The sequence below is a fragment of the Botrytis byssoidea genome, assembly GCF_014898295.1.
Source record: "Botrytis byssoidea strain MUCL 94 chromosome Unknown BBYS_012, whole genome shotgun sequence".
In the NCBI taxonomy this organism is placed as follows: Eukaryota; Fungi; Ascomycota; class Leotiomycetes; order Helotiales; family Sclerotiniaceae; genus Botrytis; species Botrytis byssoidea.
Genome location: NW_024065853.1, coordinates 1,048,241 through 1,066,907, shown reverse-complemented (window position 1 = coordinate 1,066,907; position 18,667 = coordinate 1,048,241). Strand labels below are relative to the sequence as shown.

Genomic DNA, 18,667 nt, shown 5'->3' with positions numbered 1-18,667 from the left:
TATTGTAGCCATACTTCAACTATGTATAGTTCGCGAAAATACATCTATGAATTGAAAGGCGTGCTAAATTGTTGGAGACGCTCATCTAATTGAACTGATTACATAGTGGGTGATAGATATTTCTTTAATTTTCCACTCTAACTCACGATAAGAGATGGGGACAAATGCAGATGCTGCATTAAGCTTTTGAATCTGGCAATTGAGGCAGGAGCTACCTGTCCTGATTTCCAGCTGCTCCTTCCCACGATACCGACTCAAAACGTGATCCGAAAAAGGCAAAATGAACGAGAAGATGGATATCTAGAAGGGAAGACCGTAACGAGAGAAGCTTGGGAACTATTGACTATGCTTCCTTAATGGTTTCGGGGTTGAGATGTACACCATTCTTCAGAAACTTTTGGAAGCCATGGTTTGTCGTCCGCAAAGAGTACTACTCTGTATTTGCACCAGCCTTTGCTCAACATCTCCAGAGTGACAATGATGCTAGGTATATATTGTCGACATTACGTCAAATAATCACTCTTTTCGTTTGTCTCATCGCGAAAGTGGGATGGAAAATCTGATATGCACGATGGACATGGTGATGTTACACTGCATATGCGGGGATGCCAGCCACAAACTTCGCCTCAATCACCTTTCCAGCTTTGAACTGAGGCAGTGCATCATACAGACATTCTTACAATCAATTGTACCGTAAGACTTGGCTTATCGAAGAATATTTCTTCATTCAATATTCGAAACCTTTCATTTCTAAATCGTGAAATTCTGGATCGGGAGAGAGGATACACAAGCACAATTGTATTGGCGACACCTAGGGCTCAATTCACCATGGCGGGCGCTGTAGATGATGGATGGACAGTGGTGATCGGACAACCTGCCAGTGAAATTCGCGAGGAAAAGCAAATTGAAGAATGGGAGCGCTCGAAGGGAGGATGGTCTGGATTCGGTAAACATCCGCAGAATTGGACAGACCATAAGAAATTACACCTATCATCAGAAAAGGAATTAGGCTCTGGAAGCTATGGGCTTGTGCAGCGCGTTACATATGGTGCCGTTACCATGGCCCGCAAACAGTGAGCATTGTCTCCAATACCCCGGATCTATGACTCCGTAAGGCTGATTTGTATATCTCAGCGTAATACCTCGAGGTGGAATGACGGTCGAAAAGCTCCGAGAGGAAGCTAATGCCATGGAGGAATTGGCGCATAAACATATTTTGAAGCTGGTCGGCACATATACGTACAAGCGCAAAAATTTATATCTCCTTCTTTACCCGGCGGCAACATGCGATCTGAGCACTTTTCTCGATGATATAGATGGGATTCGCTCCGATACGTGTGCGGATAGGGATGATGCGATGAAACGCCTTTTTGCTCTCGGGCTCAAGGATATTGGAAAAATTGACGATTTGTGCATGTTGAGACGACCGATTCTCCCTTCAGATCATCCGACGCATATAAAAAGGACGGAAACAGCACTGGGATTTTTACAACAGCTTATGGGATGTGTTACAGAGGCATTGTTGTTTGTTCATGAAAAAGGCATTCGGCATCGGGATTTAAAGCCTAAGAATATTTTACTAAGTCCCGGCCGGGTATACCTCGCCGATTTCGGTATCGCGAGAGACGTCAAAGATTCGGACAACAGCATAACCTGTGGAAGATATGGTACTGCGTCTTGGATAGCTCCGGAGGTTTATGATGGGGAGTATCATCACATGTCAAGTGCAGATGTCTTTTCTCTGGGCTGCATATTCCTCAATATTGCGACAGTATTATATGGAGATTCACTTGAATTAGCGACATTTGACGAAGTAATGAAGGAGAAGGAATGGCCAATGAAGTACAAGATGTTATCGAAACATCTGAATAAATTGAAGGACAAAGCGATTAGAGCAGCCTTAGCTGATGAAGAGGAGCCTAATTTCGACGCCAAGAATATACTTGGCCTGGTGGAGAAAATGTTGTTATATGAGCCGAAACAACGACCTTCAGTAAAGGAAGTTAACGAACGCTTATGCGAGCTTGGAGGCCTAGATCAAATCTATCATCTGTCTTGCTGTCACAAGAAGAACGACGTGATGTCTCGATCAATAAGTGAGTTTTTTCATCTAACCCCCAACCAAAACCCACTAATCACATAGCCAGACACAAAAATGAGAACCATCTCCGAAAGCAGTCTATCATCGAAAAGTAGAATCTCCGAATTAGAAACCGAAAACATCACGTTGAGAGAGCGTCTTGCAACTCTCCAAAACAAAGACCAAACTTACGAATTACGAATCGAACACGAACGCAACCACGCAAAAAAACAAAACGACGTCCTCAAAGAACGCTACGAAAAACAATTGAAAGCACAAACTGAAGCCTTGATGCGCGCGGAAGAACGCATAAAAGCCTTCGAATCAAATAATCCCCACAAACGCCGACCATCACACACCCGAGGCCGCGGTCGCAATGCCCCCTACGGAACATCTCATCCAACCAACACTCTCAATCTCAACAATCTCGCCGTCCACACCAACTCCAGAATCTCCATGCCACCTCCATCTCCATCCCCATCCCGCTCCCCATCCTCCAATCCAAATTCCAACCCCAACCCCAACCCTCCACCCCGCACCCCAGAAAGTTACTTTCCCCTCCCACCCCGAAACCCCAGCTTCACCAACCTCAAAGACCCCTCCCTCTCTCTCACCCTGCACCGCCGTCCCTCCGGTATCCCCATCCCCACCCGCTCCCCAACTCCCGTCACCACACCACACAGATCACACTTCCCACCCCCTACTAGTAATACCGGTAGTCGTCCCGGAAGCGGCAATTCCACACTCGTCAGTAGTACCCATTCCGTCTTTTCCATCAAGAGTAAAATGTCGGATACAGATGGGAGTATCACGCCTGTGGAAAGTCCAGGGGAAACGATGAGTTTTCCTGATAGTCCGGTTTGTGGTGGGAGAGCAAAGATGGGAGACGGGGAGAAAAAAGAGGGGATAGCTGGAGTGTTAGGAGATCAGAGAAGGATGAAAATCGGAAGTGATGGGAGGGAGAAGGAAAAGGAGAAGGAAAAAGAAAAAGACAGAACGATTAAACCTACATGGGCACGAATGGTCAGGGGGAAGACTTGAGAAATGGATATACCACATGTATACAGATATGAATGAATGAATGAATGGAGAAAGATATTAAACAAAACTTTATAAAACTCCATGATGCATAATCTCTTCTGATATTGTAGAGCCTGTGAGGGAACCATCATTCCGACAGTTTTGCGAAAGCCTTTTTCATGTCATCAAAGTTACATGGTTTTTATACCTGCTCACCTAGGTACTAGACCCAATTACACCTGCGATGATATAGCAAGGAATGATTACAGTCACACATACATACACATACACAACACCTTCCCGAATAAAAGCTCATTCAGGAATTGATTGCGACCGCCAGCGACCACATCATTTCATTGAATAACTTTTATATACATACATGAATAAATACAGAAACCCTTACCCTCACCCTCCACCCTAACCTTCCGTACTTCGCACCCTCATTTCGCATAATAGCTAGCAATATCATTAATCCATCTTCTTCTTCTCCTTTCCTTCCGCCCCTAGCAATTTTAAAGCAATTTCTGTCCACCTATCAATCTTCACCTTCAACTTTTCCCACAACTGAATATAATTACATATCACCTCTCCTCTCTACTTCGTACTGCTCTTCTTCTTTCCCTTCTTTTTACTCTTCTTCTTACTATGTCCCCTCGAACTACCAACACCACTTCCACTATCCGCCCCTGTATTATCCGCCTGGCTAGATCTCTGACTCTTCCTCTCTCCATCAGCCAGTTTATCAGTGCTTCCTGCATTACTCAAAAATTGCATGAACTTATTTTCTCCTCCATTAGCACTCTTGCTTCCACTACCAGTACTACTTGAATGTAGTACTCTACCATCTCTATGATTTTCTTCTTCACTACTTGCGTTTGTCTCCAAGACCATCTTTCTAATACCACCAGCTTCTACCAAGTTTTCAGTGATACTTCCACTTCTAGCTGTACTTCTCTTCTTGGATGGTTTGGTCGGAGGACTTGTACCGCTCTTTTGAGATGGTAAGGATCCGATAGTATCTGTGCTCTTATTTTTGTTGAAAAAGTTAGAAATCGAAAGATTGTTGCCGGGCGATTGTGGTTGCCCTACTGGGCTGAGTGGACCATCATATTGAGGTGGTTTGGTCGAGTCCTCCTCGGAATGTTTATTAGAAGGAACGCGGTTGCTTAAAGTGCCATAACCTTGTTGCAAAGCTTGAACTCCATCTTTGGCGTCTTGTCCGGCTGATCTGAGTAACCCTTCACCTTCACCACCGTGAGGTCCTGGAGAATCATCGTACGGCATAAATTCAGGCTCCTCGACAATAGATCCACGATGAGGAATCGAGTCCGTTCTGGAATCGGTCCTATTACCAGCAAGAACATTTCCAGGCTTGATTTTGACAGACTGATACTTTGTCATCTTTGGTCGACTAGCAAGATTGGATGGGCCTAGATGTTTCAAGTGTTCACGCATATCATTCATATTGGCTCTGACGGCAACGACATTTCTGTCATTGTCACCCGTTGAAACTCTACGCATGAAAGTCGTCTTGGGGCTAGTACCGAAATGATTGGCAGGGCTGACGCTTCTGACCTCGGTTTGATTACGTCTTCTTCCGCCAGCTTGCAAGTTGTTTGGACAGTCTTCCGAGAGATCGATGAGATTGTCCTCAGCAGCTTTAAGAGAATCATTGGTCGGTTGTTCAACGACTTGATTTGGCTTGATTCTTGAAGATTTGGGAGCTGGGGCCATTCGTCTGATGGCTTTATGAACATCAATATAAACATCAGACTCATCAATAATTTCCCTATCATTTGTTAGATCCGTGCAAGTCGAGAACAACAATTTATACTTACTCTCCAATGAGCTCTTCAATGACATCTTCCAATGTAACCACACCGGTAGCACCAAAGTTCTCGCCAGGATATTCCGAAACAAGTACCATATGAGATTTTCCTTCTTGGAAAAAGTTCACAATGTCCAAGCAACTAGTCTCAGGTCGAGTCTCCGGTAAGGTAGCCAAAGCGAAATCACTGACACGTTTACAGTCTTCCGGGTCGTACGTAATAAGTATCTTAACCAGAAGCATACCGACAAAGTTCTTTTCATTTCCAGGTTCGTAAATAGGAATGCGAGAATAACCAGCACTCAAAATGACGTTCATGGTATCCTCATCAAGTATCGTGTCGGCACTCATAGTGAAGACATCATCCATTGGTGTCATGATATCTCCAACTGCTTTTTCCTTCAAGTCCAACACTGCGCTGATGATTGTAACTTCATCTTGGTTCAATCGATCGCTAGGACTTGTTCCCAACGTTTTGTGTAAAGTCACAAGTGTCTTTAGACCAGATTTCTTGTATACGGTTCCGTGATCCTCTCCAAGTAGTTTGTCGAGAAGCTTCGCAGTTGGCCATGCAACAGGTGCTAATAGCCACATAAGACCTAGCACAGGCGGTGCCATGAATGCTCCGATGGAAAGACCATATCGCACACAAATCGATTGAGGAATGACTTCTCCGAAGATAACTAAAGCAAATCAATACACAATCTATCAATGCAACAACTACACAACATACCAATTAGAACTGTACTACCGAGAACCGCAGGCCATCCTCCACCGAGCGATCGATCGAGTACAATAGGAAGCGTTTCGTTGACGATAACATTGCTGAGTAGTAATGTCACAAGAACCCAATGTTTACCCTTTTGTAATAATCCATATACCCTTTGTGCATGTCTCTGTTCTTTTCCTTCTCCTGAAGTCGCGATAACTTGTAAATACACGCCATCTTGTCCCATCAATCTGGATGAAAATTTCCATTAGTATTGAAACTTTCTGAACTTCCATTGAACACTCACGCAATCGTCAATCCTGCGAAAGCGCCTCCAAGTAGAACCAGGACAGCTGCGACTGATAAATATAACCATAAACTTGCATCTTCGGCATCTTTTGGCGCGTCCTCTTCACTGGCAATTCCGAGAAAAGCTGTAATAGGAGCTGCAGATACTGAAGTGATTTGGCAGATACTCAAGAACAGAATCTTCGCAAGACCTAGGATGGCAGGTCTCGTAGAAGTGTAGCCATTGCTGGTGAAGCTTGAGCGCGTACTCCCGACAATTGATTTCGAGGTCATCTCAACTCTATCTATAGTTTGTGATGTATTCTCCAATGATCACTGCCCACGACAGCAATTCAATTGGGTCCAGCTCCCTGTATTTTACTCTGTAGTGTGGTTAAAAGAGGTGGAGCTTTTTTTCGAGATTCTTTCGGGCTCCTATTACTTATTCAAGACTGAGTACTGGGATGATCCGAAGCTTCCCGGCCGTTGATGTGGATACTACCTGGGCAAGTAATGAGTGATAAAAGTGGCAGGTTGGTGTAATTATCACGACATCAATGTGAATGAGGTCTGGGGATTGAAAGAGAATGTCGAATTAGAATTAAGAACACAGCAGTTTGATATTGACAAGATTCATAACGGTATTCGTAGAGGATTCCTATATTAATGTACTGAGGTGTGGTTGTGGTTGGTGTTGCGTGAAATTCAATCAATCATTCAGTTCGTCTGGACAAACAAAACAAAGAAAAGAAAGTTAATGATACCTACCTTGATAAATGTCCTAATTAGGCTTAAGGTGAAAGGGGGCTAGCTCTCGCAGCCAATCAAGTCACCTATTGACACAAATGACGATGGTAAAGCTCCACTTATATCAGATATTCCTCGGTATCACGCTTCACTACACTTCACTAAAATCACGCTTCACTAAAAGTATACGGAGTAGCTCGAGAGTACGATGTAGGTAGGTAGGTATATGGTACTGGACAAACCACCTAGATATTCATAGGAGAAAAAACAGACCAGAATTGATTACTGGCGAAATTCTTCAACCAAAAATACAAATGAGATTGTAGCTAAGCAATATATAGAGATTTGTTTTAAAGCTATTAATTCTTAAAAATTGATTGGTAGTTGTTTTGTTATGGAATTCATCATGGTAATCAATTTTGGTCTCTTTTTTCTCCTACATACGAGTAGGTATGTCCATAATAGTGCTGGACGACTAGTACTCTATTTCGCATACAATTTCTCCTTTTTCCATTTCTGTCTTCTGCTTTTTTCAATTATATCATCACTACCAAGCACACTGGTGGCAGTCAATCAATGCTTACGTCATTAGTGTGTATATCCTCGACGTCCATATGGTTGAAATCTTCGCCCAAGTCAAATCTTACATTCCTCTGCGTACTTTGCCCATAGGGGTTTTGCTTCGTAGCAAAATCTTTATATCACATCACTTATCAAACATGTTTTCGGATCTGACTGCATATTATCTCTTGTTGTCCGTCATGAGTACATACCTGCTGCCTTCAAAAGTTCGACATTGAGTGAAAAACCGATCAACCTGCATATCATCAATCCTCAACTGTTTCCCGGAATATTCCTGGATTGAGTTGATTATCAAAAGTTACTCATTTCTCTATCTTGCACCAGGATGGAGACTAGGATGACAAGCTGAGATAATGCGCCTACCAAAGATATGAAGAGAATATGAGCATATATTTTCGTCTTGGCAAAAGTTCAATCTTCCTTCTGAGATAAAGAGATGGCAATAGTAAGAGCTGAGGTTATTCCCGCGAGATCCTTATGCTGTATTGAATATGATGTATCAGGTTTAACAAAATCTCACCGGCCACAAAGATTCTTTGGAATCATGGCGACCTCGGGCTACACAAAAATCAGAGCACATGAAGTTTCATGGCACATGCGGATTTTGACACTTTGCCCACAATTTATATGGAAAGTCGTTCCATAAAATGTACCTATAAATTTGAATCATTAAATACTCTTGCCGGATTAAGTGTGAGATACAATCCTTTTATTCGAAACATCGGGATACACTACTTTCGCTCTGAGTTTCTTCCTCGCGCATCCATTTTGAGACTTTACTTCTCTCACGTTATCGGAAAGCTCTGCGTTTCGGAATAAAATCACTACAATATCATGACATATTTCCTCGCCGAAATCTCGGAGAATTTGATCATGCAAGACTATTTACGGCGAGAATAGACTCGGTCATCCTGATCTTGGGACACAGAAACCCGTATTATGTTCACGTTTTAACTTTCTCTCTCACTTCAAAGACTTTCTCTCAGGCGATGCCCCTTGGAGATGTACAAGCATTTGATAGCATTGGTAATATGCACGTTGTTGATGGCACCCGGTAAAATCATAACTGTCGAGAGCCTCATTGTGCTGTTCCTGTCCAATCAATCACAATATGGTCGCGACATTAGCGTCCGCGGAACACTTTGTGTTCAACGCGGGATGTCAAATATGTTCACGTTATCAATCATGCATTGTGAAACTGAGATAGCGATATCATTAAAGCCCTCATGCTTGAAGTTTCATTCTGTAAGTGTCTAATATTTACGCACAATTGATCACAAGTTTAGCTTTCTTCCTCACACCCAAGTCAAGTAAATCTCGTATTTGATTATCTCCGACATAGCTAAATTATTATATCCATTGCCATTAGTTTGTGCCAATCGAAAGATGCTTCTCGCGTACTCCTAACGCCATCATTGTTCCGAACCCGCAAATATACAATATATCCCACCACCAATCAATTAGCAAAAGCATTTTTGACCACTTTCTGGTCCCACATCTCTAAGCTCTCAGGCTTCATCTGCCATGATCTACGGCTACAGAAGAAGATCAAAAACGTGCTGGCTAAGATTACTTTGAGCCGGTGTTCGTCTTGTTGAAAACTCTCGCTTTGACAGTGTCTCTAGCCACTATTTCAGCCAAGATTTCGGCATGCGATGTCTGATCATCACTCAAAGTTAGTAATCGCTTCAATCCTTGCTCTCGTCGCATCATAAACTGGGCAGTTCGGGGATTGATGTGCTTTGAGCTCTGATCCTTTAACATTGAATCGCCATGTTCGTATCCGGCTTCTGGCTCGTTCCGAAATTGGGATCGATAGTTTCTTCGCCGCCTAAACAATGTCATAGGAGCCTTTTCCATGGTGCCCCGTCCTTCAAAAACCTCTTCAGATGCCTCTTTGATTGTGGGACTATCCATTAGGGTACCGGTCGGCGTGCTGCGCTTGTTCTTGGCAGCTCGGTTCAATTTGCTAGGACGGGAAGATGAGGAAATGCGTTGCTTGTATGTATCATTTGACTTTGTAATATCAGCAAGGCTGAATTTGTAAGTAACTGTGGAAGCCGACTCGACGCTTTGGGGTTGGTCATTCGAAGGAGCCATTGTTTCGATATCAAAGTTGAAAGTATTGACTGTTTGATTCTTCGTTAATGAATCGAGATAGATCTGGATATTGAGACTGGAAATGTCTTGTGGATGAAGAACTGTTTGTGTGAGAGAGAATGTTGTGCTATTGACTTCCTGAGAAGAAGCTTTATAGATATCAATAGTGATTGGTTGGACCGTATGAACTTCTAGTCTCATTGCCCGTACCTAAAAACACGGCTCAAAGTGTTTTGACATTTTTCAAGTGTGCAGCTCATCAATGGAAAACGACAGTAGCCGTAGTTGACTACTACCGTACTTCCAGATCATTCTGCACGAAGGATGTACCTTGGCTATGCTGTGAATCTAGTTAATGATTTTTTACAGAATTGGTTCATATTTCAGGACTGGCTAAAAAGCCCAGTATTTTGCTCGGAAAAGTCGAATTTCAGAAATGCTATTTACAAGGAAATGTGGCTTGCGAGTGAGTGGCTCGCTTGATGAATATGGAAAGGGGGAGTTCGTTATCTTGGTCTTGTTTATTCATTTCATAAATTATATGGAAATATATTCATGTAAATTCTTGCTTCTTATTCCTACGTATCATTCAAAAAGCTTTACATCATTATATGTTTCATCTGATATACTCGTTTGAAGTGTATACTTGATATATCTGTTTGTATTGAGGCTATATGTGTACTATTCTGCAACGGCTTTAAAGATATATCTGCGTGATATGGATTTGATAGCATGTTTTGATTGTTTTATTGTTTTTTAATTGATATTCTTGTGAGGGCCAAATAGTGTGTAGATGCATACTGAGCTTAATTATTCCAAAGTAGTAAGATGAAAATCCAGAATCTGCAAGGCGACTATGATTCCACACATAATCACCTATTGAAGCATTTATTCCTATCTAAATCACGAAGCTTCACTACTTTCACAGCTTACTCCAGCTTACAATTATTAGAATATATTGCTGTGCTAATTTAAATACTCTAGTTCAAGAGTTCTGCAAAAATAGTTCTGTGTCATTACATCCGAGAGCGAACCAATCAAAATATCAACCAAGACCCATTGAACAATATCATTCCAAATTCCAAAGTCCTATATCTTTTATATCTGAAACCCAGCGATACTCCATCATCGAAATGGTATTCACGAATGCTTCCTCATGAACATGGAATGGCAGCGATCAACCTCTGCCCGCAAAGCCTTGGTAGCGCGCCAGATGTACAACTCAATGACTTTATCAGACAGATCATACTTATTATTCTCCCTCAGAAACTTCTCGTGTCCACTAACTAAGAAGTTTCTAGTCGGCGACTCATTTAGATCCTTCCACTCCGGAGTGAATCGCAGTCGAGCAATTCCTCTGCTGACCAGTTCATCGGTATGCGCATACCAATATGCTTCGGCCTTAAGAATATCATCTTCAATCATATCTGCCCATTCGATGATTTCTTCAGATAATGCCGCTTCTTCGGGTGTCTCGGCCCCAAGTGGAATGAGCTGTGGGCGCTCGAAACAGAGTAGTCTCTTGTTGTGCGCGTACTCCGCATATCCGGTCTCTGGGACAAATTGTTTCTTCATACATGCGTTGCAGGTACAGACGAATTTCCATCTTTCAGAAATATTAGTTGCTCGAAAAGTGGCTGTACCATAAACCCCATAGTTTATGGTGATTTCTTGTCCCTGCTTTATATCCCGCATAGCCCGGATCGAAACACTATGTTCCGAATTGAAAGCACGAGAACAGTTGGGTACACAAGCATGATTGATTCGACACGCTTTATCATAAATATGATTGTTGTTCGCTGTATCGCCAGCTTGGAGAAAAGGATTCATCTCGAAGGAATTGACAGCCCAAAGTTTCATCAGCGGTGTCTCGAGACAGAGTTCAGGTTTCTTTCCGCAATAGCATATGCTGGAAAGAGAATCGACGATCGCCCTCTTGGAGGGTTGAAGCATGTTATATGCTGCTTCGCGGCCGGGCCAAGTGGCACCCCCAAGGATGAGAGGTGCTTCGCGCAGGATCTCGGTGTTCTTGGGAATGGGCTCAGTAGCGAACATGCCGAGTTGTTTTCCTCCCATGGTGGGTTTGATCTCGAAGAGATGGGAAGAGAATAATTCTTTAGGGTGCGTTAGTAGGGGCTTAAATGGATGTAAAGTAGATGGGGAAGATTAGATGCTTACCTCTGGTGATCACCTTCTCTTGGAGTAATTTCCTTGGAGCATGAGCAGCACTGGGAGTCTTTCCTGCGTCCTCGTCATTGAAAGGCTTGAATTTATCATTGTCCATACTTCTGGTGATGGGCTTCTCATGGCGTCTTTGTTGGGAAAGGATCTTCCCATTAACCCTACTCATCGCAAAATTGACATCCTGGGCGTTTCCAAGGTCTTTTCTACTTTCTTCAGCTACGGGTGCAGCCTTTGGAGCCGGTTGAGTGACAGCGGCTGCTGCTGCTGCTGCTTCTCGATCTCGCCTAATGGCACCGAAAACTGAATTCATACTCTGAACATCATTGTTGTTGGCCACAACGATGTTTCCAAAAAGTTTAGAGAGACGATCTGTGCCATTGAGTTTGTTTGATGAAGACATTTCTGAACCAGACGATTGATGAGATCTGACTGGTGAGTACCCAAGTAGACAAAGATAGACAATGAGGAATGGAAAGTCGAAGTGAGAGAAAGAGCCCGACTTATTACGAAGTGTTGAGGGAGGTCGTATAAGTTCTCTTTGGGGTATTGAAGAGTTCCTCTGAAGACGAATGTTATTGAGAAGATTCTGTAGCTGTTTTTCTGCAGGGTATGTTAAGAGTTCTTTGAGTAAGGTGTATTCTGAACATGTGTAGATGTAGTATGTAATAAGACAGATCCGAACTGTGCAGAGAGATCTATTTACGCATACGAGAAGGTCTCGGACCTTTAATATAATACAATACAATACAGCTTCATTTCACACTAGACTCTTTGGGAACGTTTTCTATGGTTGTACATGACGAACGTCCACGGGTGTTATTGGTACTAGATTTGGGAAAGAATGTGAGTGACTGAAAACAAAAACTGTCGGTAAAAGGATACTGTAGGTGGTTCGAGAGTGCTGTACTGGATGGTCTATGGGGTTCTTTAGGTTGATGATTCTGATAGATTAGAGAACGGTTTACTGAATCGTGTGGCTATATATATTTGAGGGAGAGATGTGCGAGAATTTCTTCATCAATGAGTGGAGGTATAGATATGAAATTCGAACACTTTTATATGCCTGTCATTGAATCAGACAGTTGGTCTTTTGCTCTCACTATTCATTGGTTTATTTCTCGGTTCCTCCTCTTCTCCCTACAATCCTACAAAGATTCCGATACTATAAACCATAGGATCTAAACTTGTGTATCTTATGAGAGGACTTGATCAGCCTTGAATTAATAGTTTTATTTTAGATATTGAGGTCAAAACTTCCTGTTCAGACTACGAGATAAACTACCCCTATCGAATGCATTTCAACCTTAATGGAAGATTGATTAGTCTCTTGATACCATGAAGTCATGCTGGAATCTCGCTATACTGAGTATTTCTCTCAACATCATATATCTTTCAACATTCCCTCCCACAGCGTGATACAGCCATCGACTCTCAAAAATGGTCAAAACGATATTCTAAACCCATCAATCGATAGCGCCGACTGAGGAGAGTTCATTTATCTAGTAAATGTCGGCATAATACTAGCAATGGGTTTATGATTTATCTAGAATATAAGATATAGCAGTCAGAAAATTTGGCAGTCAGCATTCCACCCAGAGAATTCTGTACCTACTTATGAATGAGCTCTGGCAGGTGAAATTGCAACTGTTGAAACATCGATTTTAATTTCATTGCTGGTTTGGCAATCTTATCTAGTAATCAGTTTTGTAAGTGTATAAATTGAGATTGCTTTGCTGAGGTGGAATGATGTGATTGAACAATCAGATGACATTCAATTATCTCATCATGGGATTTACCTCTTGGGGAGTCATACAATGAGGAGACTCTCATGACACTGGTCATATAGCTAGATATTCTGAACACATTTGGTCTTCTATACTAGGTTGGTGATTTGTTTGACTAGATTTCGCCGTGTTTCTAGCATTGGGGGGATAGAAAAAGCCGACAAACGAATCAGATTCGGTGCTGGGTATTGTTTAGAGCATTTTCAGACGATAAAATTATGTTGCGTGACTAGTTTAATACTCCCACGACAGAGTTTAATCCGAGAATTTCAAAAAATCTGGAGATGTTTTCTAAAGTGAATAAGGCCCGCATTCTTTTTCGTTCGTTTTCAGACTTTCAGAGACAAGAAAAGCCAAGATTTCGCCAAATAAAATGGCTGCTTCATTGCTTGAAACAAGATCCTGATTCTGATTGAAGTCCGCATCAAAAGGTAATAGTTGTGCATGATTGAGCTATAGTATCGAAATTGCATCATGCTGAACCGTGACAGGGTTTAAGTCGAGCGTACAAGTGCAGGAATAAATAACAGACACCAAATTATTGTTTGATAGGCGTAAGACTAAAAGCAGAGAAGCAAGTTTCCATGAAAATCCGATGATTAAGTTCTTGATCTCGGTTTTCCATGATGCATCTTCCTCGATCACCCATCAGAATAATACTTGAGTCTGCCGCTATCTAAGATCTTCGCTTGACTAATTTGGAAGAAGATATACGAGGTTTACTCTTGTGTGATATGATGGTCTCTTTCCATTCCAAACATCAGTTTTCTGCCTATATTATTGATTCAAGCAGTAAATCAAGATGGAGTAAGAAATGGCGAATACTCACAAACGCGGCAATCAAGAACTGAACTACAGAAATGGTTGGGAGCACCAAGGCTCTAGCCCCGAAATGAAAATAGCTAGGGCTAGATAATCCCAGGTCGCAGTCTCGGAGATAGATCTGAATGCTCAGATTCAACATGGAGTGGGCTTTGTGTCTCCAGTAACGCTCTGTAAGACTCTTGACTTGGGTTAAGGTTGTGTTCATCGAGCTTCCCTGGTAATCGTAGCTATTTTCACAATGAAAACGTGTAATCTCCAAACAAAGATTGTACAGGTTGAATAGAACATGTTCTCCTAGTGAAACTGAGGACACTCCTCAATCTTCAAGTGAATTACTAGAGGTCATGATAAAAGCATCAACAGGATCCGATTTTATCTTACCTCTGAGGTTGGAATCATACACGTAATAGACAACTTCAAGTGAATGCTGTTGCCCGCATGCACTATTATATAACTTGTGGGTCTGTTGACCCAAGAAATTAGCCAACCTTGGAAACAAAAATGGTACAATGGGTCGTGAGAATCTCTAGTTTTGAGATCGACCTCTGATCCAACACTGAGTTCACTGAGATATGGTAGTATCAACAGGGCACAATAATAGTAGCTGGCTGATGCGGAAAAAAAGTACATTGACAGCAAAAATTAGTTCAAATGATATATGATTCTCGCTGTCGTCTATAATGCCCAAGGGTTTGTTATCACTAAGATCTCACCTCATATATCTCTGGCTATCATGATGTAAAGATAATTCCTAAAGCTACCAACCAGCTCTCATCAAACTTTTGCGAAAAGATAAAGGCTCGATCGGAGTGCGAGATCATGTAACATGAAGGGCTCTCTATTAATCTGTATTGACCCCATGATCATCCCTTAAAGTTGTCTTAGGGCACCTATGAATACAACACTGGAGGGAAAATATGCTTGAATATGGAAGCTGTTGTTTTGTGTGTACGAGTATGATTTCCAGCTTATTATAAACCACCTGGAGTGAATTTGATTGCTAATTATAGCCTCTATTCAAATGAAAGATGCCACCATGTGGATTTCTAAGTCTGCCATCTACCACCTGACCATTCAACGCATCCAGCGGAGATAGGTACATTGATTCACTTCCTCTCTGTGTGACATACACACGTGGGTCTCTAGCTTTCAAGTTAATGAGGTATAGACACAGACCTCAAGGTTTCTCATGGCCGTTCAAGAATCTTCTAAAAAGAAGGACGTATTCTAAAAGAGATAGTAGGGGAGGGTGAACTTATTAGATTGAACAGTAGACCAAGTTCAAGTGACTTTGCCCTAAGAGATATGTCTGTGGAGTGAAGATTGATGCGCAGTTTATCTGCGGACAAACCTTTGGACCATACAAGCACAAGCGTGCTAATATTTTTCGAAACTGGAGTGAAATATGTGTGAGAAACAACGGTAACCCCAAAAAACGACAATCAAAATACCTAAAAGACAGCAACAAGAAAGTGTAACAAAACATCAGATAATACCATTCTCGCCGAAGGTTTCTCCCTCCTGGAAACCGATCTCTGATCATATCTATTTTCCCACAACCTTGACTGTCCTAGTGTTCAGGCAACTGCAGACACATGTACGTGGAAATAGCGAGAATTCCACTGACTTAGATGTTGAGCGAAACTATCTACTTTTGAACTCTTATATAGCCCGAGAACGCTTCCTCTGGCCCTCACAAGATGCTATCACGAAAAGTAAAACACTGATGGCCAAGTGATCTCTCTAAAATCTGTCTGACTTGAATATTCACTTGGACTTCTGAAGATATCGAGGTCTACCCCTCTTTCTTGTAGTTGATTAGTAAATTCCCCGTCGCGTATTCTCCAGCGAATGTATGTTCTACACAGGATTTAAGAGCTAGAAGATCAGTGATAGATATCTTAGGGTAATCGAGTTAAAGGCATATACACACCAAACAAACTGCGTGTCAGAGGTATGGCGATTATGTGAGGAAACCAATACACAAGATCTTGCAACAGAGCTTGATACGAGTTCAAAGGCGGTGGATCAATCTAAGTATCAAGCTTCAATCTTATGGAGCTACAACGTGCAATTTTAAAGTGACAGCAAAAAATTGGCCCACGGAAACGGAATTTGAGAAGAAAATGACGAACGTAATCGATAAGATTCCAGAACCCTACTAGAAATTTAGAAAATAACTTGCCGCCATGCCCTCGAATTGCAAAATGCTACTAGATGTACTAAAATATAAGACAAAAAGCCAGGCTCACAAGACCTTCGACTGGACTTGAATCCTATTTTTCAATTTGCATCTTCACCCACGATTGCCGCAGTCTTTATATAACTAGAAAATTGTAAATCGCAATCCACGAATCAAGTAAATACCAAAGGGTTACTACCGGAATTTTTCTTCGCAAGTATTATTTAAGAGTCCAAAGAGTGCTTGGGTCTGCTCTTCAAGCCAAGAGACACGATGGAACAGCCGAATAAGGGCTTCGCCACGAATGCACAATGGGCGACGTGGGTAAGAAGCCAAGTCGTTATAAGCTGAGAAATGTGGAATTGCCTGTCTGATTGACCATGATTCACAAATTATCGATCAGTCAGAGCGAAATGAAAGTCGGATAAAGCGACAGTACCAAGAGAGATGACGATCGGATGTTAACGATAACAAGAACTGAACACCCTACCAGTAACAATAATTGAAGTAGGTGTTATGGTGGGGTCGAAATATTTCAGATCCGTTCCTACAATTGGCTCGGTGAGCTTATATAATTGAAATATTTCGAAAATATTTGGGATCCATTGATTGCATTGGCTCGTTAAAGTTGTTAGTCACAAATATTTCGAATGCAACGATTACATTGGTCCGCCGCATCACTAGCACAAGATATTTCAGATCCAACGAATTGATTGGCCAGATTATCTAATTGAAATATTTCACATCCATCAATAACACGTCCAATCAATTCAAAATCGAATCGTCCTTGAATACTTTCGGACTTGGATTGTCTTCCATCGTCATCGCCTGTATATGTGTGTATAGAAATGTTCTCTTGCCTGATTATGACCGAGAAATATCACGCATAGTGGTGATATATATATCCACGAAATGATGAAAGCTCACGGTTGAAGTTTTGAAGACTGCGGGGTATGATGAATCATTGAAGTTGAAATGAGTGAATCAATGAACCGTTCAAGAAATTCAGATATCATTTACTGAAACCGAAACTGTAAATTAAGTGAATGGATCATCTGAGTGTGACTTAATCTATCCTCAACGTACTCTGAACTTCGAATCCAGCGGTTTTGGGTTATATAAACACGACCACGTCAATATACATGCTCTCCATAGCATCAAACATACTCCAAAAAGAAAGAGACACGCAAGCTCTCCAATCCCCGAGCCAAGCAGCTGAGACTCAGGAAGCCCTTTTCAAAAGTCTTATAAAACCTCGATACGCCAGGCTGGAAGAGGGTAGACAAGCACAAGAAGACTAAAAAGTCGCAGCAAGGCGAGTTCAAACAGCAACAACAACAAAAAACGCTGAAGCGCTCACAAATTTCGCAAGAAAAAAGAGGAAAATAGCGCTATCATATATTCGCATAATTTGGAGTCTGGCTATTTGAAAAATGCAGAGATTATGCCACTATTTTGAATGTTACATAAGGCTTACTGACCTGAGTTTCTCAAGACTTGATGTGGAATGCAATAGCTGCTGCGCATATCCCATTTCTCTTTTCATTTACTCGCAGAATAATGAGTCGAGAATTGCGAAGAGAAGGTCATTATATAATGTAATTTATGGATATTCCAGTGAGTTTCAAGCTCGTGTCACGCTTGTGATAAAAGGACCTTGTCACGGCTGCTTGGGCATGGATCCACAGCTTTGACAATCATAATACACGAGAAAGTTTTGAAAGACTAGAGATAAAGGGATAGTTATCACATTTACTGTGATGATGTTTTGCCGGTTATCAATAAGTTCTTGAGAACTCGAAACATCAGACTCAACTTCGCACATGAATTCTAGAAACATGTCATTCAACCTTAGACTCTCGAATTTCCTGCGAAAATGCCATGAAAGAAGATAAAATTCTCACCCCTATTTTACAATTAGAAAAACTTTTTCAATATGAGAGTGAGCCTGTTCGTAGGATTTGATGTATTAAAACTTAACTCATATCATATCCAAAGTAGCAGCTCACACCAGCCCGCCGACTCTACGTCTAGACTTTCATTTCCGTTTTCGATATGGGTAAATAATTGAAACACATTCCAGCTTAAACAAAATGAAGCACCGAAAGAATCTTTGCTGGAATAGATAAGAAACTACTGATCACTGAAAGATCCACCAAAGTCACACGGAAAAAAACCGAAGCGAAATATAAAAGAAAGCCGTGACATTTTCACACTTTTGTTTCTTTTTAGACAGTACGAGAATTTTAGTGAACACCTTCTAAGGCCAGTAACGGTTCAAAAAATTATTATTTTTGAGGTACTATGAGAGAGCTACGGAATTCAGGGGTGTCTTAGG

At 41.6% G+C, this 18,667-nt stretch overlaps 4 protein-coding genes across 4 annotated transcripts; 1 reads left to right on the top strand and 3 right to left on the bottom strand.

Moving 5' to 3' along the window:
• Positions 1 to 828: 828 nt before the first annotated feature.
• EAE97_006733 (uncharacterized protein) lies at positions 829 to 3,121 on the top strand (the record flags this gene model as incomplete). Its single annotated transcript, XM_038877246.1, has 3 exons — positions 829 to 1,073; positions 1,135 to 2,096; positions 2,148 to 3,121. 3 exons carry the CDS (start codon positions 829 to 831, stop codon positions 3,119 to 3,121), a joined length of 2,181 nt encoding a protein of 726 aa, XP_038732178.1.
• Positions 3,122 to 3,694: 573 nt separating this feature from the next.
• EAE97_006732 (uncharacterized protein) lies at positions 3,695 to 6,219 on the bottom strand (the record flags this gene model as incomplete). Its single annotated transcript, XM_038877245.1, has 4 exons — positions 3,695 to 4,889; positions 4,939 to 5,611; positions 5,662 to 5,888; positions 5,945 to 6,219. 4 exons carry the CDS (start codon positions 6,217 to 6,219, stop codon positions 3,695 to 3,697), a joined length of 2,370 nt encoding a protein of 789 aa, XP_038732177.1.
• Positions 6,220 to 8,823: 2,604 nt separating this feature from the next.
• EAE97_006731 (uncharacterized protein) lies at positions 8,824 to 9,354 on the bottom strand (the record flags this gene model as incomplete). The annotated part of the gene is made up of 1 exon (XM_038877244.1): positions 8,824 to 9,354. One exon carries the CDS (start codon positions 9,352 to 9,354, stop codon positions 8,824 to 8,826), a length of 531 nt encoding a protein of 176 aa, XP_038732176.1.
• Positions 9,355 to 10,494: 1,140 nt separating this feature from the next.
• On the bottom strand, positions 10,495 to 11,938 carry EAE97_006730 (uncharacterized protein; the record flags this gene model as incomplete). The annotated part of the gene is made up of 2 exons (XM_038877243.1): positions 10,495 to 11,468; positions 11,533 to 11,938. 2 exons carry the CDS (start codon positions 11,936 to 11,938, stop codon positions 10,495 to 10,497), a joined length of 1,380 nt encoding a protein of 459 aa, XP_038732175.1.
• Positions 11,939 to 18,667: the final 6,729 nt, after the last annotated feature.